This window comes from Bombyx mori, chromosome 1 (genome assembly GCF_030269925.1).
Source record: "Bombyx mori chromosome 1, ASM3026992v2".
Lineage (NCBI taxonomy): Eukaryota > Metazoa > Arthropoda > Insecta > Lepidoptera > Bombycidae > Bombyx > Bombyx mori.
In genome coordinates, this window is record NC_085107.1 from 4356907 (window position 1) to 4379028 (window position 22122).

Here is a 22122-nt window from a genome sequence, read left to right on the forward strand (position 1 = left end):
AAACCTATAAGATGGCAAAAGTGCATAGATAATAACGGTGCATACTTTGATAATTGAATATATTTCCCAAAAAAATAATTGACTTTATATTCCTCCCGTAAAAACGCTAATTTCATATGTAAGGACCTAATAATATGTAAAGCTATTTATTTGAAATTGATTTTGGGATGAAATTTAATTAAATGTAATAATGCAACGCAATGATACGAGACGAGGTAAAATTAAATTGACTTATTGGAATAATCTGAGAAACCTTCAATTTGCGAATAAATTTTAGGAGAGCCCGCGCATAAGTGCCTACTATACTTCATTTTATTCATGCCATCAACGAAGGTGAATAGGTATCGTAATAAACCGTCGACGTCGCCCAAAGCACGTCATCACGGATCCTCCTGATCCATTAACGGTGTTTTTAGGCAATACAAGCACTGGTCACCGTCCTCGTCGAACCCGTTGCTTGCGACGAAGGGCCCGACGAGCGAATTAACCCACATACCGGGGGTATGTGGGTGGGGTGAGCCCCGTGAGCTCACCTACACAAGCTAGGGTAAGCTGAAATAGCCTCTCAAGCCGGTCTACTAGGGTACTGAAGGCCAAATCCTAGATTCGGCCGTAAGTAAATGCCGTCAGAGCCAGAAATCGCGTACTTTGTTCGCATCCTGGACGTAGCAAATTCTTCTAAAATACCTTCAGTCTACAGTTTTGTTATTCTTCAATATAATCTCAGTATTGTTTGATAAAAGTAAATACATATAAAAATTCTTCTACATAGTAAAATTTGTACTTAGTATCCAGATAGTGCATACATAGTGTGATTTTATAATTTAAAGAGAGAGAGAGAGAGATTAAATTGTTTTTTGTTCCAAAAATGTCCCGATTTTTTCTTTTTGAGCTAGTATTATTATACGAATTAGTAAACGACTGTACTTCGAAACATTAACAATAACAGGTACCCAATTTTCGTACCAAAAAATCAGTTGTCTCTAAATTCGGTTTACTGACGATAGTTGAACGTGACAACGTCATAAGAAAATACTGATGGAATGGTTTCATTTTTCAATTATCACAATTATCGTTGCTATAAACAATTGACACCACATTCACCTTTCACTGAACTTCATACTTGACGAAAACATGTAAATGTATTTGTATAAATAAAATACAGGCTCGTATATTGAATATTTGCGTTTATTCTTATTTTATTAATTTAAATTACAACTTGCCATGCACGGGTGTAAAAGGCTGGAACGGAAGAGAGTGTTGCCAAGCGCCAATCTTAAAATTAGCAACTTAGAACTTAGGTGTTACCATTACAATATTACAATATAATTCTAAAGTTCATATTTTGATTGAACAGTATTATTGTATAGCAGCCGTCCACGCGGAGGCCGATTGTGCCTCTTTGTCGCTCGTTGCGCGCTCTCGCCTGCACTTCAAGCCTTAAATGGAACGCCTCATGAGTCATGTTTTTTCGTGCGTGCAGCCGGCTCCATCGAAGTATAAGACGTTGTCACGTCAAAAACGAACAAATTGTAAAGCAGTACAACATCATTAAATAAATAAAAATTCAGCACAGTACACTAAACCGTTTATATTATCGATTTCTGAACATTATGAAGAGAATAATCTTTCACTTCATGAGCGTGACAACACATTCTTACGTTTTCCATTAAAATTCGCCCGCCTTACATTTTTTTTTTATTTTTTGCATTTGTTTTCATTTCATATTGCTGTACAATAAAGAATACGCCATCCTACTCAAAAATATGTTCGAGCAGTTCTACGTACCGTCTGTTCATACGAATTTTGAGAATTTTTTTTGAACTTAAGTATATTAATAGACCAGACAAACTGAAAATAGCGTCCTTATAAACGTTACATGTAAGGTAAGCTAGGTTTATATTCCTAACAAATATAACAAGTTATTTATAAACGTTCGCGGCCGCCTACATTACAGAGCATATTTATCACGATTTTCACTTATAATGAGTGCTTGTTATATCGCTTACGAACGGTTCGTAAAGGCTTATTCATGATTTTTTTATTGTCTTTGTAGGCAGACGAGTATACAGCCCACCTGATGGTAAGTGGTCACCGTCGCTCATGGACGTCAGCAATTCCAGGGGCAGAGCCAAGCCGCTGCCTACCGTTAAGTACTCTCCGCAAGCTTCGTTTGAAGAAGGACATGTGATAGCGCTCGGAAAACACCGTGGAGGGGAGTTCATTCCAAAGCCGGATGGTACGTGGCAAAAAAGATCTGGAAACGCACTGTCGATGAACGCAGCGGTTCCAGATAATATGGATGAACTCTGTTCCGATGGCGGGAGGTGCGATGATAAAAAGGAGATGAAGGGATGACTTAGGTAACGATGTAGCTAATGAACCTAACCCTGGAACCTAAGCATGTTAAACATGTACTACAGCACAGTGGCTATCCCGTGAACGTTTCTAAGCTCCGACGAAAGAGCAGCCGTCCCTTAGAATATCATGTAGAAAGTCGATCGCTTTTCTTGCCACATTTTAAAGGTATGGCGAATAAGATACAAAAAATAGTAAATATGTTGATGGGTGAAAGACTATTTGGTTTAAGCGAAAAGTTTTGCAACATTACAGGAGAGCCAGTTAATGTTTTGAATTTGGAAAAAAATATCGTGACAAAAAAACTACTTCACCTAGGTATTTGAACGTGTTAAAAATAATTGTCGTTCAATTAAAAACATTGAATTGTTGATACTATTATAATAACAAATACAACGGACCTTTAATTACAAAGATAAATGTCGCGTGTTAAGCGAAATGTCGCTTAAACCAAATAGCCTTGGTCAGACCCCGAAATGTATATTATTATGACGTAAAGGCTGTCTTCAACATTTCTAAGAAAATTGCACAGAGCCAACGCTCAGTGAAGGATAACTTTTTTCTGAAGCAATCTAGTATCTAGACTACTTACAGCTGTGGCGAGTCTTAAATTGAACTAACTAAAGAAACCATCTCAGTCCGGATAAATTATATCAGAGTAAAAAAATAAATAAATAAAAAACGTAAATATGCTACGGCTTAAACGAGCTGGAGTCCGAACCTAATTATTAGATTGAGTTTCACCAACCGCATGTATAATCTGCTGAACGTCGCTATAAGCCGGTACTGGTCAAAGAAACAATTGAAATATAAAAACTTCAACAGGGATGATGGCTTCGGGCTATCGGGTTAATGGATATTGGACTTGTTAGGCTTAGTAAGAGAGCAATCCGCTCTCAGTGTCCAGCAAAAATCAGTAGGTACTATATACTCGTACTATATAAGTGTATAATGACAGGGCAAGTCATCGAGTTTCGGTATTAACACCCAAAACCGAACTGTTAAGAAGTTTGTCTACTCTTAACATTCTACTCGCAAGCTCTAGTCTACCCGTAATCCGTAATCTTATTACAGGGCCGAAGTATGGGGAATTCATTAAAAGTGAAAATCGGGGTGAAAACATCTTAAATAACAGAGTTTATAAAGCTTTAAGTCTATCTGATGACGTCATATATGCGTATCACGTAGTCTTGTGAAATGGTAATACCCGATATATCGATGGGATTGTCGTTTCGTTGATGACATATTCGCCGGCACGTTGATCAGTCCTTTGTGTGTTGAATTAATCGGAACGGGGTGAATATCGGGTGCATTCACGATAGTTGCTATATGCAACGCACTTAATTTTCGAATTATAGTCATCGTTTGCGTTATTGCATTTCACAACGATTATCTTGATGCGAATAATTCGACGTACATTAAATTTTAATCAAGAGCCAATTCATAGCAATTATACCGTGTGAATGAGTGCTTCGTTTTGCGTAAACTTAATATAAACGCCTAATCGGCAACGGTAATTAGTTTATCGGAATGATTTTATATTACAAGTCGAATAAATATTTGCACTCCGTACACTTCATTAATGTTTTGAGCAGTTTGTGCGCATTGTTACCTCGCCCCGAAGGGACTAATTATTATTCGTATTTTTATTGTGTCCATTTTGATGAAAAAGATACAAATTTAGTGAAATCAAAACACTAATCAATAACACAAATGACTGAATTTGTAAATAAAATTTCATATTTAAAATTAAAAAAAATATTTGTATATAATATTTTTTGCCATATATAAATTACATTAATTAATATTAATATATAAAGTGGATGAGGAAAGCAGCAGACCGGGCTCAGTGGTGTAGATTGGGAGAGGCCTATGTCCAGCAGTGGACGACTGTGGGCTGTTGATGATGATGATGATGATAAATTACATTTCAAATGACCCGTACTTTAAAAGGGCATTTTTATAGGTAAAAATTTATTAATAAATTTATTGTATCAGCTCTGTAAAATAAGAGCAAGCCCTGAGCTTATTTACGAAATTTCTGAGTGATGAAACTCCATTTCGCATGGGTGGTAAAGTCACGAAGGTATAAATGCGTCTTTGAAGGCCCACTCGAATAAAAAAAACTGAAATATATTCTTCAGTTTTCGCGACTCGTAAACATTATTGAAACATACGACTTAATCTCGCGTTTTATGAAAACTGTTGAATAATCGGAAAAGCGGAAATAACATAATTACAATAAAACACGAGATTAAACAGTAAAAATTGTTTTAATTATGAATATGGCCTCAAAATTCCCAAAAAATGGACCGACGACCTATTCAGGTTCGCTCGATCTTTGTGGCATGGCTTTGGGTTTTTTTTAAGCTATTGCATAGCTTCTATCGCGGGCCTTGAGCGCGGCGACTGATTCAAGAAATTACGTAACGAAAATAACCTGACACCCTCACTACGCCTACTATGTAGCTCGCGTTCAACACATTCACACGTTGCGCTGGTGTAGTGTTTGTGAATAAGCGCGTGGCGTGACGTCGCACTGCATGAGCATCATGAAAAGTCTGCCCATCTCTCTCACGCGGTCTAGCTTATGAGTGTGAAGAGGACAGTTAATGTTTTGCTTTTGTTAATGTTTATAAATATAGCGTGGTCTTATTTTTATTATTGTTTTAATATTAAATTATTATTGTCTAATTGTAATTGCATAAGTTGATAAAAAATGCTTTGCAATAGCTTTACCGCGGCAGTCCACGAGTGCCACACGTCTGGTTTTTTTTTCGGGGGTGACCTATGTCCAGCAGTGAACGTCTGTTGGCTGATAAAATAGAATAGAAAATATGGCGTCAATTAAATTCAGCATACTATTAAACTTTGTAATACTTCAAATACAGTCGTTTGCCTATTGGGAAAATGAATATTCGAATTTCTTTTTTTAACTTATTCTAATTGGAAAATTTCATATGACATTATTTGAATATCTTATCGAACGAACGAATAAAAATAAGAAAAATCCTTGTAATACGCTCAAAGAGAAGGAGAGCGTGGGATAGCTCAAAGCAACGTACCAGCGCTCCGTTTTAGTGTCGGGTAAAAAATAAAGAACATCTTGTTTTTGAAAGCGAATATCGCTATCAAATGAAGTCGCCTTTGGGATTTATGGTATTTTTTAATCTACACCTACTAGCAATACAAATTAATTATCTTAATTCCGAAAGTAAACCTTATTTCTTTGGAAAGCAAAATGTATTATTAATCAAATATTTGTATAGTAGAATTATGAAAAAGATATTCAAACTCATTTTTTTTTTTTAAATAGCCGGTGGAAAGGCCTTTTATCAGAAGTCAAATGGAAAAGCTGTTATTTGAGACATCGAACTAGAGATGGGAGCAGGGACATTGACACTATGTGTCACTCTTGATATTGACCCCAAGAATCCCATTATAATGTGTGAGTTAGATACTACCATCCTATTTATTTATGTTAATACATGAATCAAAAACTTTGTACCCCTTTATACGAAAATTGCGCGGACGGAGAAGTATGAAATTTCCCACACTTATAGAGAATACTAGCTGACCCGGCAAACGTTGTTTTGCCATATATAAGATTTCTAGGGAATTTCTAGTGTAGAAAAAAAAAACTTTATTGGAAGTGTGTAAGGATGTGGTAAATGAGTGAAAGAGGTATGTAGTCCTGTGAACGATGAGGAAATATATAATAAAAATAACAAAACCTCATTCAACTACATAATACCTCATTCTAACAAAAAAAAAAGTCCAAATAAAAAAAATATGTTAGGGGTGGACAACCCTAATCACTTAGGGGTATAAAAAATAGATAGTAGCCGATTCTCAGGCTTACTGAATATGCATAAAAAATTTCATGAGAATCGGTCAAGCGGTTTCGGAGGAGTATGGGAACGAACATTGTGACACGAGAATTTTATATATTAGATAGAGAAAGAGTGCAGAATGCTAATATTTTTTGAAAATTATGCATATAAAATATACTAAATCAATTAAAAAAACATTACACCCACTACCGTGTATTTGACTCAACGCATTGTACATATATATATAATATTTGTTTATTGTCAATTGTCAAACCTTTGGTTATTGTTTAAAGTCTGTGGTCAAATTGAGAATAGGTTAAATAATATTGTTTGTCTTTAATATTATTTATCTATAGTGTAGTTTTGGCGAAATCTGTGACTATATTATAGAAGTATAATAGTGTTTGACAATAGAACCATTGTAATGTATAAACTTATAATTTAAATTTATTATGGTCGAATTTCGACTACTGCGGGACTTCGACATATAAAGAGAAAGAAAACGGTGTACAATTAAATAAATCCTTTATTATTATTATTTTTGCGTAGTCGAATGTACAAGTTCTAGTTTCAACCTTCAAGTGACAACCGGAGCTTATACACATAAACACGTGAATAACGCCACCCATCTTGAGACATGAAGTCCTAAGTTTCAATTGTATAACAGTATAGTCTAGAGGTCCCGCAGTAGTCGAAATTCGACTATAATTAATTGGAATTGTAAGTTTGTACACTATTATGAGTGTATTTTATACTTCTATAATCACTAATTTCGCCAAGACTACACTATAAAAAATATTATCAAAGACAAACAATATTTAATCTATTCTCAATTTGACAACAGACGTCAAGAACAAATTTTTGACAATAAATAGTATGCATGCGTGTGTGCGTCAAATACATGGTATGTAGTGTGTGTAATGTTTTGTTTATTGATTTAATGTATCTTTTATGCATTATTTAAAAAAATATTAGCATTGTGCACTTCTTCTCTGTATTCTCTATAAGTGTAGAAAATTTCATACTCCTCCGTCCGCGCAATTTTCGTAAAAAGGGATACAAAGTTTTTGCTTCACGTATTAATATATAGACATATAAACACGTGAATAACGCCACCCATCTTGACACATGGAAGTCCTAAGTTTCAATTGTATAACAGCTACCCTATCCTTCAAACCGGATTGCATTACTGCTTCTCGGCACAAATAAGCAGGCTGGTGGTACCTACCTCAGCGTCCTCACAAGATATCCCACCATCGGTAACGAATTTAATAAAATATGAATAATTAAATAAAACATGCGAATAACGAAAATATCGGGTACCGAATCTACAAAATAGTTAATACATGGATAACCGCTCACTATCTGTTAGTTTCGTCAAACATTGACAACTTATTTGTAAAAGTATTTCGGATCTTGTTATTTAAGTAACAAAAAAGTTATTTCTTTTATAACCTTTGATAACGCTAAGCAGAACCGGCCTATTGTCGGGCGAACCGTGAAGGCGTTAGCAACAGTTGAAGGACGCTTCTAAGGCGTTTCCATGACGATGGGATATTTGGAATATCGATGGCCACGTGTAAAGAAAACAAACCATTGTGCACCTTATTCAAGCGATGAAGTACGTTAGTGTTTCTTTTATATGTAAGTATACTTTTATTAGCACTTATAGTCTGGTTTTTGAACCCGAAACTACTTAAACCTCTTTATTGAATTTGTCCTGAGATTTTATTCACCATAGACAGCCCACTGAGTTCTTCGCCGGATTTCCTCACCGGATCGGTCGCGATTCCGATCTGGTAGTAGATTTTGCAAAGCACTGCGCTTGTCAGGTCTGGGTGTTAATTCTCTCATGTTGAACATGTGAGCTCAACAACCTAAACGAAAAAAATAGATATTTAAAAAGTTGCTTTTGATTCATAGAGTAAATAAATGGTTTTTTATTTACATCTATCATTTTATTTGTTTTGTATGTTTTTAAATCACTTAGTGCAAAAGAGACGAATAAACTAATAACCAGTGCTTTTTTTCAGTTTTCGCGTGTCGTATACATCGTTAAAACTATTTATACGGAATAATCTCGGGTTTTTTATTGTTATTGTACCAAATCCGACGCTTCGAATACTTTTACACTATTACAGTTTTCGTGGTCACGGACAGTTAAGTTGTTATTTAAGATAGAATTAAAATTATCGATTGGATCGTGCAAACTGAAACGTATTACTGTTTCATATCAGAAATAGGCAGGACGATGATACCTTTATAAACTATAAAAAAGGGCGACGGTAAGGGAGACGCTAACTACCCGTGCGAACTCACATGACCTCCTAGCACCAGTCAGTACCAACAGGGAGTTAAAGTAATGATACTGATTCTACGAATTGTGTGGGCACATTGAGTACGTTTTTCTCCGCCAAAAAGGTGTGGGCTGTCCCTTTGATATCGATTTCGTTAAGCCCTTTTTGACATCTGATATCAATCTGTATCTTCTAGTTTATGTTCAATGCACGAAAGAGTAAAATTCGAATAATTGTAAAAATTCTCAACTCTAAATGCACGTAATGTCAGCTGATTGAAATACACATGACATAAACACTCCGTTAGTCCGTCCCGACTGTGTCGGCGTATGAAACAGCTTTTTTTGTCTTTACAATAAACTGAACTTTAGTACCATTCGTCGTAATATGTAGGTTTGAAACGTGCAGAAGTTTTTCAGGCTTATGTAGATAAGATGAAATTAGACTTAAAATTTAAAGTAATCTAAATTGTTGATACTATAACCATGTTTCAGCTTGATATACCCATTGTGGAACACCCTGTATCTGAATATTGTGGAAATACTATAATGTTAATTAAAACGCGAAATTATGACGTAAAAATAATTTTAATTATAAATCATTAATATTCTCGTGTTCATTGCTAATTTATTTTCTTCTTCTTCTTCCGGGCGTTTTCCCGGTTTAGTGTCAGGGTCCGCTTTCCTACTTAAACTCCTACGCCCGGTCTTCGGCATCCTTCTGAGTGAGGTTATTCTCCTCCATATCCGCTTTTACCACATCAACCAGCGTTTCTTGAGCCTACCGCGACCATTCATTGCTAGTTTATCTTAAAACGTTAAAAAGAATTATTCAATATCACGAAAGGGGAAAGAAAAGATCACTTCACATTTTTCCTCTCTTCGAACTGCTCTCTGTAGAGTGAAAATTTTACTGTCCAATTAATTAAGCGTCAATCGATAAGGATTACAATGGCGAGTTGTATTATGATCGCACGATTTAATGTTGAAAATTATGATAAAGGTTTTGATACATTTATCATGATTTGATTTTTATTATGTTATCTCCAGTATATTACATAATACTAATTATCAACCCTTTTAAAGAAAATGATATTGAGTTTATAAAACTTAATACTGTAATCGACAAATAATAAATAATAATAAATAAATATTTACTAACAGTCACGCCACGTTAACTGGTCCCGTGATTAGTTCGTAAAGAACTTGTGTTACAGGTACCAGATAACGGAAATAAATATAAGATTTTTATTATACACATATATTTAATATACATCCATAACCCTAGAGAAGACATTTATATTTATCATACAAATATCTTCCCTTGACGGGATTCGAACCCGCGACCCCCTTGTGTACTGACCATGTCACTTAACACTACATCAGACGTAAATGCCTTCTATCTTTTTTATAACGTGCGTTTGATGTTAAGTGGTTACTGAAGCATACTGATGCTGAGATGGTTTCGCTTAAGCCATTGGCATAGAATGGCAAAAATTAAAAAAATGCACTTCAAATGATTTTCGGCTTCTTCGAAGAATTGTTTTGATAGTGATAAAAAATAAAACATTATTTAATCGTTTGGGTCAATATGCACAGAGAGTGCGATAATGTTGAGTCATGCACGGTTCTTGTGCGTCCCGTGTGCGTGACACGATCTGCTCATGTAATTAATCATTCGTATGCATTCTTGGAAATTTGTCATCAATCGTCTACAGCCTGATTTACATATAATTTCGTTACTACGTTTTAGAAACTGCGTGAATACCGTACAAAAATAGATATGAATATTTAATGAATGCTTCAGTAAATCAGTACTTTATATTTCATTTTAAAATAAATACTTAGAAATTGGGACGGCAGGGTAGCGTAAAACACGTATGAAATTGTTTAGCGTGTTTACTAGCTACTACTTTTAGCAGTTCAATTTATGCGAAAATATTCAATGAATTTATTTGTATTTCACTAATATATATTACTAAAATTAAAACTGTTTTTTAACGTAACTGTTTTAACGTTTAAATATTGCGTCAAATTACTTAATGAAAAATCTGCGCTGCGGAGAACGTTGTGATTGAAATATAATAATACATTTTTATATTTCGTACTGCACAGGTGAGTGACTTCACGGTCCACCTGGTGTCATTTCGTGGAGCCCCTAAACGATACAATGAATGTTGCTACCGATCTTCAGGCATAGATTCGAAGTCTTGATTGTATTTTAAAACGGTTGTCCCACATTTAAAACCGGGCCGGGCCACACAAAGGTTTCACGGCAGAAATAAGCAGCCTATAATACCTACCCGTGCGGGCTATCGACGCTCCTTTGTAGTTGCGTCTTTTATGTAAAATTTTTCGGGTTTGATCTTTATTACACAATATCATTCCTTCAACTTGAAAGTCCTGTCTGGATACGCATTAAGTACGCTTTTGCCTTAAAAAAAATATTATCTCCGGGATTTGAATTTTGGCATAGCCGTATTGTATTTACACCGTTTATAACTACATATAAGCACGCAGGGCGTATTATTCTTCGGACCACAACGATTTATCTGATCCCGGGCAGCTGTTTTAATAATAAAATATTTACTAAATATTTTTAATAATAATAAATATTTACTAACAACCACGCCACGTTAACTGGTCCCGTGATAAGTTCGTAAAGAACTTGTGTTACAAGTACCAGATAACGGATATAAATGTAAGATTTTTATTATACACATACATATATTTAATATACATCCATAACCCTGGAAAAGACATTTATATTTATCATACAAATATCTTCCCTTGGCGGGATTCGAACCCGCGACCCCTTGTGTAGTGACCATGTCACTTACCACTACACCAGACGGCCGTTTAATAATGACCAATAACAAATTTCACTATAATGTAAAAATCAGAGTACAAAGCGTAATTACGTAAGAGAATGCGGACTTGCTCGAGGGCACCTAACTGCAGACCTATCAGTATCACTGAGGCCAGACCCGCTAAGGCTTTGTTAACTTCGTATCTACAGAACTTGAAAGTCGGTAATTGGATGCGTCGCCTGTGTCTTGGAAATGCTTTTGAACGAGACACCATGCATTGTCAGGTTGTTTATTAAACTTATTTCATTAATTAATTACCTAACACCCTTTTTGTTGAAAGTTCAATGTTTAATTAAATGTTTTATTCGTTTTAAAACACTGATTCGATGATTTTTAAATTGTGTAAATTGAAATCTGGACTATATTTTCTAGTATTGGTTCTAATTTAAAATTACATTAAGCAAGTTTTTGTGTAGGTAGTTACCATACTGAATATTCGGTGGGTAAGCATTCTTGTAAACGCGCATGTGAGTTATTTGTAAGGTTTAAAATTATAGAAGGCTTTTTACTTTTAATGACGAATTATTGTTTAAAATCTCAGTTGACTATGGAATTAAATTAACCAACTTCCTTGTCTCTTTTTTCCATTTGGTCTCAAAAACTATACTTCACGTTTGGATTCACCTTTCTTACTACCTATTTGGAGCTCCACTATATTTCTACAGATAGTCTCTTAATTGCGTGATCTGGATTCACGCGCGACATGACCAAGTCGCCTTATGTCTAAATATGTAACTATACTTGAGACCTTAGAACTCGTACCTCAAGGTGCGTGGCGCATTTACGTTGTGGATGTCTATGGGCTCCAGTAACAACTTAAGACCAGGTGGGCTGTGAGGTCGTGCACCCATCTAAGCAATAAAAAAAAAGTGAGTGATGCTCTTCCCGAAAAAAAACAAGGGTGCGTTTTCAGTTTGTCTGCCAGTTTACTCTTATAAAATTAAATAATTGAATATAAAATTACATTTACACACATTTTGTGCATAAACCCTTCCATGACATTGTTTAAAAATATTTTTTTCCGAGAATTTGCGTCAACGTGATCCAGCACTAAGCCTCCTTTACAAAATATTTCGTTCTCACAATAATGGCTGTCGAATATGAAGAGTATTTTCACCATAAATGAAAAGAGATACACAATACTGCCGAACGGAAATTTCCCGTTATTCGACACAAAGAAATAGACGGAAAAAAATTACACTGTTTCTTTCCGACACATATTTTTGTGTGGAAAGGCTGTATTTTTATTGCCTTTGTAGACAGGTGAACGCACGGCCCACTTGATTGTGAGGGGTCATTTTCGTTCGTGGAAGCCAGCAATGCCACAGTCATACCATTAATTACCTACCGGTAAACACCTCCGGTAGTTTTATTCTAAATCTGGAAGGTACGTGGTAAAAAAAGATCTGTGAACGCGTACTATGAATGAATACCGTGATTCTAGGATGAACTTATGCTCCGGAGGCGGGAGGTGAGATTGTAAAAAGGACACCATGGGATCATATCAAACAATTTACCACGAAAAAATTCATGGTTGAAAACATAGAGCCTCCGAGGTTCCAAACAATCCGGGATTAGCGGAAATCTGACCCTCTGCTTGTTTTCTGCCTTGGCAATAATAAAGAGATCATATTATTCAGTTTATTATTTATATAAACAGGCATGCACTGCATATTTCCGTGAACGCATACACTTCCCGAAAAACTTATCAATAAAACGTCAACCTCTTCTTTTCCATTAAACGGAATGGTAAATAATTGTGATATTCACTTCGATGAATAATTAAAACTGCGAAAACTTTTTCTTTTATTGCCCTTGTAGGCAGACGAGTATACGGCCCACCTCAAATAAAATTAGTTACAAGCAAAAGCAATTAATATGAAGAAAAAAAAGTTATATGACCGCTTTAGAATTTTGGCATCTTGCATCTTTTGGCATCTTGGTTTTCGTTAAAAACAATTTTAGTCGAGAAGTTCTTATATGTAGTTGACTTGCTTAATTTGTTACCAAAAACGAATCAAGTTGTTTTTTATTGCTATGATGGGTGGATGATCTCATGGCCCACCTGGTGTTGTGGCTACCGGGACCCATAGTCATCACCAATAGGCAGAGTGGTGGTACACGTGGGGGATCACAAGCCGCCCTACAACCAGTAATTACGCAAATTATAATTTTTGTGGGTTTGATTTTTAATATACGATGTTATTCCTACACCGTGGAAGTCAATCGTGAGTGAACATTTATTAAGTTCGTATATCATTAGGAAAATTAGTACCTGCCTGGAATTCGAACACCGGCATAGCCGCCTAGCTCGATACGAATACACCACATTTTGAAATTACATTACAAATTACTTAACTTATATTACGTGAGCTCTACTCATCTAAGGCATAGTTAAAAAAATATTCATAAAAATTAATAAGTAAGCAAACTGTAAATTGCAAAATAACTGACGTGATAACGAAAACAGCGCTACCTGCGTGATAAATCCTTTATCGATACGTACAAGCCTCGTCAAATTTAGTCTAGAGTACGTTTTATCGCTTAGGCTTTGGCAGGGCTACAAAATAAACGGATTGGTCCCAGACAGCAATTACAGTTGCTAGGTAACCTAATGCCCCTCTCGATGGGGTGATGTTCGCCTTTGTTCCGGCGTCTGGGATATCTGGCGGAGGGGTGACGCTTTGTTTAGTGGCATGTGATTGATGTTGATTTACATTTTCCTAACGTTGAATGTTTAGACAAATTTACTAGACGGAGACCCGATTCGTCGGACATAACACCAATCATAGTGTTCAATTCAGTTAAGATCGTTGTCAGTGTGTGTTTCGGATGAAGACAATATTTCAAAATAGCTCAGGTGTCAGACGTATCGAAGTCTCATTTAAAAAGACCGTTGAGAAAAAAATCTCCTTTATTGTCCTTTGTGCATTAAAGTTTACTAACTCGAATCAGTTACTAAAACGAAATAAATAAATAAATGTACATGCGTTTTATTTTGGCTTAGTTCTAACTACAAAACGAAGGTGAGGAGAAAATAGCAATGGAACTCATTTACTTTTGAGTGTTAACATTTTAAATTTTCTAAATTCAATTAATGCTAGACAAGATCAAGTACACTCAGACCGTAATACTAATTCTTTTGTTTAAAAAATATATATTCGTGAATCGATTAAAAGATATGTATCTAATATAATCAGTTTGAAAATATATATTGTTAAACTATAATAGTAGACGCAATTGTAGACTAGTCTTATCTAAAAAAAATTTTGCAGTAACTCAAGATGCCGATGATGAGAGCAAACAGTTGTGTCCGGCGGATTGCAGCAGCAATCTGTTGTTGGATTGTCCCCACACAACTCTTTATTTAAGATTCCCGCACGATCGAGAATTAAAGGTGAGTCACGAATAAAACAATAATGAATAACTTTTTAGTATTTATTAATTAGCTGCTTTAAAAATGTACTGTGACCTAATAAATTCGACTTATGCAACAGATACGACACCTCAGTTCATTACCTGCGTTAAGTCCCTTAACTATGGTTGAAAATTAAATGAAAATTCAGGTCGACCTGCCTGTCCGGGCTCTCCCAGGTAACCTAGCTTGCATACATGCAGCTTTGAGCCGTATACTTTGTGAATAAAATTCAATTTAAACTATGGGATGTTGCAAGCTAGCTCTGAATGAGATAAAATAACGCGAGCCTAGATTATGCACAGACCCGCTCGCGGGGGTAGGGAAGCACTCCCGTCCGATGACGCTGCCTGTAGATAAAAATCAATACATTTACTAGGTCGGCCATTACGGACATAATTTCCTAGAATTAATTTCCATAGCAACAGCCGTTGCTTCGCATACTACGAACGCTTGAAATATTGAAGTGAATATCAAAGAGGGCTATTAAATATACTGAGAAATCTATTAGGGGATTATGATCTTCGCTATAATTTTATTAGTCTCAAGAAAAACAAAGTAATAAAAACTTTATGAATAGAAAAAAATATTCTTGTATGCTTTGATATTGCTACATACTAATAATTTAACGAGTGACATATGAGCAGCCGATAATTGAGTGGCCACTGGGAGTGCAACATCACCAATTAGGCAACACCTCGGGGTTTATACGCGATTTTTTGCGCCAGATTTAACCCTAGTTGGCTAAGGGTTCGTGTTTGGTTGTTTTGTGACGTCGGATTGCTTTTTTGGTCATGTTTACAAATAGTTGGCAGATTTTTTACCTCGTCGTTCCATGATTTTGTATATCTTTTATCTATACTAATATATAAATCTACAGTGGTTTTTACGGATGTTCCGTTATAACTACTGAACCATGCATCCGATTGACTTGAAACTTGGTATCCGTGTAGAAAATACATGTACTTAATGGATAGGCTTATATTTATATAAATGTTGGACTCCCTAATAATAATGCCAATTTTAAATGCCCAGCAAAGCGAACGACTACGGCTAGTACAATCATATAACCTGTTAAATAGAAGTTATTTTTAGAACGTTTTTTGGGTAACAATAGCCGACTCACGTTGCGGGAATTCGCCCATGGACATCTCATCAGCGTCCGGTTTTTTTTTTCCTTTGCTCTAGGTCAACAGACGAGGTCACGACCTCTTTTATTTTTATTACAAACATATTACAAATTTTCTTTAGCCATCGTCAATACCCTTGTATACTTATCCGCGTCCCCCGATCACGGAGCGTCTTCAGCCTGAGAAGCTGCGGGACATCGTCTCGGCGCTGTTCCCGCAGGAGCGGGAGGGATTTGTCGCTCCCGCTATGGACGCGCCGCCGGACTACGACGGCGAAGCCCCTGCTGAGGTGCCCCATATAACGCGGGCGGAGCTCCGTGTGGCCGTGCGCAAAATGTCCGCGAAGGACACTGCACCCGGCCCGGATGGTGTCCATGGCCGGGTTTGGGCCTTGGCTCTTGGTGCCTTAGGGGACCGACTCTTGAGACTTTACAACTCCTGCCTCGAGTCGCGACGGTTTCCTTCATCGTGGAGGACGGGCAGACTCGTGCTGTTGAGAAAGGAGGGGCGCCCGGCGGATACTGCCGCCGGGTACCGTCCCATTGTGTTGCTGGATGAGGTGGGCAAGCTGCTGGAACGCATTCTGGCAGCCCGCATCATCCAGCATCTGGTCAGGGTGGGACCCGATCTGTCGGCGGAGCAGTATGGCTTCCGAGAGGGCCGCTCAACGGTAGACGCAATCCTTCGCGTGCGGGCCCTCTCGGAGGAGGCCGTTTCCAGGGGTGGGATGGATTTGGCGGTGTCGCTCGATATCGCCAATGCGTTTAACACCCTGCCCTGCTCCGTGATAGGGGGGGCGCTGGAACGACATGTGCCCCCCTACCTTCGCTGGCTGGTGGGTTCCTACTTAGAGGACAGATCGGTCACGTGTACCGGATACGGTGGGATTCTGCACCGGTTCCCGGTCGTGCGCGGTATTCCACAGGGGTCGATGCTCGGCTCCCGTTTGTGGAATATCGGGTATGACTGGGTGCTTAGAGGTGCCCTCCTCCTGGGCCTGAGCGTAATCTGTTACGCAGACGACACGTTGGTCGTGGCCCGGGGCTGGGAGTTTTGCTGAGTCTGCCCGTCTTGCTACGGCTGGGGTGGCGCATGTCGTCGGCAAAATCAGGAGATTGGGCCTCGACGTGGCGCTCAGTAAATTCGAGGCCATGTGGTTCCACAGACCCCGGAGAGTGCCACCTGTCGATGCCCATACCGTGGTTAGAGGCGTCCGTATCAGGGTTGGGGTGCAGTTGAAGTACCTCGGCCTCATTCTGGACAGTCGTTGGACCTTCCGTGCTCACTTTCAGATCCTGGTCCCTCGTTTGTTGGGGGTGGCCGGCGCGTTAAGCCGGCTTCTGCCCAACGTCGGGGGGCCTGACCAGGTGACGCGCCGTCTCTATACGGGGGTGGTGCGATCAATGGCCCTATACGGGGCGCCCGTGTGGAGCCAGTCCCTGGCCGTGGGGGTGGCGAAGCTGCAACAACGGCCACAACGCACCATCGCGGTCAGGGTCATCCGTGGTTATCACACCATCTCCTTTGAGGCGGCGTGTGTACTGGCTGGGACGCCGCCTTGGGTTCTGGAAGCGGAGGCGCTCGCCGCTGACTATAAGTGGTGGGCTAACCTTCGTGCCCGGGGCGTGGCGCGTCTCAGCCCCAGTGTGGTCAGAGCGCGGAGGGCCCAATCTCGGCGGTCCGTGCTGGAGTCATGGTCCAGACGGCTGGCTGATCCTTCGGCTGGTCGTAGGACCGTCGAGGCGATTCGCCCGGTCCTTGTGGATTGGGTGAATCGTGACAGAGAACCCCTCACTTTCCGGCTCACGCAGGTGCTCACTGGGCATGGTTGTTTCGGTGAGTTCCTTCACCGGATCACAGCCGAGCCGATGGCAGAGTGCTACCATTGTGGTTGTGACTTGAACACAGCAGAGCATACGCTCGTCGCCTGCCCCGCATGGGAGGGGTGGCGCCGTGTCCTCGTCGCAAAAATAGGAACCGACTTGTCGTTGCCGAGTGTTGTGGCATCGATGCTCGGCGACGACGAGTCGTGGAAGGTGATGCTCGACTTCTGCGAGTGCACCATCTCGCAGAAAGAGGCGGCGGGGCGCGTGAGAGACGCACAATCCCGCCGCCGTCGAGCGGGGGCCAGAGAGGCGGATCTCGCCCAAGCCCTGGCCCTCTGTTTCGGATCCCCCTCACATGTCGGTCTGGGGACCGGCGAAGGGGGCCTAAGAAGACAACGTGCAAGGTGCTCTGCACGCATTTTACGCAAGAGCATCCGGATGAAGGCCGGCTATCCTCGACCCACGCTGGTTCTGGCCCAGCGGGGTATTCCGTAGGGTAACCCACTTTAATCGGCGCCATCTAAGCGGGCTTCGGACAGTCTGCCAACTGAGAGGGCTGGTGGTCGTGGCGCCGACGACCGCCAGTCCGGCGTCCCGAGGGGGAGGGTGATGGGAGAAATGTGCTCCGCACTAAACGCTTCACTTTCCCCCCTTTGCCTTGTCATGAGTTCTGTCTCATGCGAGCTTTGGACGTTGGTTAATGAGCGACAGGAGGTTTTAGTCAGTTCGACTCTGACATGCCTCCTGACCAAAAAAAAAAGTTATCCGCGTTGTTTCATCAGGCCTTTTTTATTTGCTGTACCATTATCGTCTCCTTTAATTATGTAATTGTATAAGTATTATTATAAACGTTCTATATATGTATACTAGGCTGCACTAAAAGTATCGGGAATGGAATATTTCCACTGTTCCTGTCATATTAAAATCTTTTTAATTGAAAACTCCTTGGTTTTAAAAATCGAATACCATTTATTTATTTTAAAAAAAAATCTCGGTCTTGTCACGAGGTTTTGTCAAACTTGTTTAGTCGTTGAGAAAATGGAATGGACTCGAGAAAATTCAAGAGCGATGATTTATTATGACTTTCGAAGTGGTTTAACACAAAAACAGTGTGTTGACCGGATGATTTCTGCATTTGGTGATGAAGCCCCATCCAAAACCACAATTTATCGCTGGTTTGCTGAGTTTCAACGTGGACGTGTCAAGCTCAGTGATGATCCCCGTCAAGGTCGTCCAAAAACTGCAGTCAACCAAGAAAACGTTGATGCTGTGCGTAAGCTGATTGAGGAAGATCGACATGTGACATACCGCGAAATTCAGGCAACTTTAGACATTGGCATGAGTCAAATACAAATAATCTTGCATGAACAATTAGGTGTAAAAAAGTTGTTTTCCCGATTGATACCGCATTCGCTCTGTGAAGAGCAAAAAGCGGCTCGCGTTACTTGGTGCGTCAGAACTCTCGAAAGATTCCACGCAGGATCCTCAAATGCTGTATACATCATTGTATCAGGTGACGAATCCTGGATATACGCGTACGAACCCGAAACAAAAAACCAGTCACGAGTTTGGGTGTTCGAAAATGAGTTAAAGCCAACAAAAATTGTTCGTTCACGGAGTGTTGCAAAAAAAAATGGTGGCCACGTTTGTCTCCAAAACCGGCCATGTTACGACTATTCCTCTCGAGGGACAAAGAACGGGTAATGCAGAATGGTATGCTAGCATTTGTTTGCCACAGGTCGTTTCTGAACTCCGTAAAGAGAACTGCAACCGCCGCATCATCCTCCATCACGACAATGCGAGTTCTCACACCGCGCACAGAACAAAAGAGTTTTTAGAGCAAGAAAACATAGAATTATTAGACCATCCGCCGTACAGCCCCGATCTAAGCCCTAATGATTTCTATACTTTCCCTAAAATAAAGAATAAATTGCGTGGACAGAGATTTTCATCACCTGAAGAAGCTGTGGACGCCTACAAAACGGCCATTTTGGAGACCCCAACTTCCGAATGGAATGGTTGCTTCAATGATTGGTTCCATCGTATGGAAAAATGTGTCAAATTTCGCGGAGAATACTTCGAAAAGCAATAAATACATTTTTAAATAGTAATGTTGTGTCACTTCGTTAATTCCCGAAATTTTCAGTGCCGCCCTCGTATGTGTGTGTATATTTTAGTGTTATTATTGCGCCTTCTCTAATTACTCAACATTACCTTCCTTTTAATTCTTATGCAGTATGTATTGTGTACTATGTATTTTATCAATTTCACTTCGTTTTATTAATATTTTTAATTTGTATATACATAATATATGTTTAACAAAATTCGTATCGTTAGAATATATAAATTGATTGTTTGTGTTGTATGTAAATTTCTCGCAGGGCTGGCGATACATGATCAAGTTGGCGTCTTACAATAACGGTTCACATATACATCACCAGCAGCTCACCAAAGAGGACGTGCCGGCCGTCGTCGACAAATGCCTAAGTTTTATTTACGCTCACGGTGAGTGCATTCTTTATTTCATTATTTCATCAATTTCTCAATTCATCGTGATTTTTCTCGATTTATCGATCTCACAGCCAACCTGGTTGTTAAGTGGTTACTGGAGCCCATAGACATCTACAACGTAAATGCGCCACCCACCTTGAGATATAAATTTTAAGGTCTCAGTACACTTACAACGGCTGCCCCACCCTTCAAACCGAAACACATTACTGCTTCACGGCAGAAATAGGCGGGGCGGTGGTACCTACCCGCGCGGATTCACAAGAGGTCCTACCAATCATACCAATTATATTCGTGTCGGTGTTCATTGTGATTATAGATTAGCATTGCTGAACTAGTGGTTTTTAAATTCAGTTAAGGATAACTATTCTATTAACGTGATATTAAAACGAGTTACGCAATGGTTAACGCTGCTAGGGCAAGGGTCGTGGGCTTAATTCCGATTTCAGATAAACATTTGCGTGACGAATAAGGTTATTTCACCTCTGTCTGGCTGTAGACAGTATGACAGTATTTGTGTACAAAGGTATATTTATAACAGTATGCAAGTATATATATGTGGGATGGTATGACGAAATCTAGTGGATATTTAGTTTAACAACAAAATCTTTTATTCTTTCAAAAAATACTACATACATCTTCGTAACATCGTTATGTCAATGTTTTATCTGTCAGTTATATTTTCTTCTTTTAAAAATAAAACTCGTGTGCCAGTGTGAATTAACCAAAAAGTACCGATATCCCACTCGGCCATTCCTACCTATTCGTCTGCCTCAGACGAATCAGTTCATAGCTTAATAAAATTAGCAAGGCTAGTCGTATGTATCGGACCTCCTCCATTCCCAATCTTCAACTTTTAGTCGTCCTCTTCTATGATTCTCTCTTATAATTTCTTTTTCCATCTTCTTTGGTACAGCGATAAAACTACTTCCATTCTTCTCTTTGTACAGTATTCTATTTTGTGTCAAATGATTCTGGTAAGGTACTTTAACCAACTTCTTGCAGTCTTCTTTCTCTAACTTCTTATAATCTTCTTTCTCTAACTTCTTGTAATCTTCTTTTCTTAATTTTAATTTCTTGTAGTCTTCTTTGACCTCGTCCTTCTCAACAACAATAGCACAAAGTGGTATCTTCTCCATTATAATTCCATTTCTTGTAAACTTAACTTCGAATTCACGCAGTATGGGGTTGCCAATGATCAGCTTTACAGGTATTATATCATCTTCCACAATGTAAAATTTGATATCCGTAACAGCATCATCAATCTGTAGCTGAGTAGTAAAAACACCTTTGATAAGTACTTCTTTGTTAGCAATACCCGTAAGACGAACTTCTGAATTCTTGTCATAATGTTGGATATTATTTTCAATTTTTTCAAATTCTGATTGTATAATAAGGTTCGCGTCACTACCTGTATCGATAAAAGCCACCATCTCTGTTCCATTCAATAACACTTTCTTGTAAGGGATTTTTTCTTCTTCGTTTTTCTTCTGAATAATTAAAGACTTTTTATCATCATTCTTACATTCGTTTCCCTTGTGACCGAATTCATTACACTTAAAGCATTTAATGCCCTTTGTACAGCCGGGGGATTGATGGTCTAAATCACCACAGTTATAGCATCTTTTAAAATGCGGTTTTCTTAATGACGTTGTCCCTGCATCTGCATTTACTTGTGGAACTGCCTGGTGATATGATTGTGTACTCATTTTCTTCCGAATATCACTGTAAACGTCCAGCTTCTTTCGAAAATCATTGTAAATGTCTAGCTTCTTTCGGAAGTCTTTCAAGTCTGTAGCTCCATATAAAATTGCTTTGTTAGATTCAGGATCATTGATACCATCTATGACGTATTCCATTAAAGCAGCATCATCTACTCTTCCATG

General features: G+C 38.8%; 1 protein-coding gene across 2 annotated transcripts in view; it reads left to right on the plus strand.

Annotated features, from left to right (window-relative positions):
• The window catches only part of LOC101745159 (arf-GAP with Rho-GAP domain, ANK repeat and PH domain-containing protein 2), an 86448-nt gene that overhangs the window by 37259 nt on the left and 27067 nt on the right, over positions 1-22122 (plus strand). For both annotated transcript variants that reach the window (XM_004932829.5, XM_062668056.1), the window contains exons 4-5: positions 14633-14754; positions 20110-20233. In XM_004932829.5, coding sequence (XP_004932886.2) covers positions 14633-14754; positions 20110-20233 — 246 coding nt within the window. The remainder of the gene's footprint in view (positions 1-14632; positions 14755-20109; positions 20234-22122) is intronic.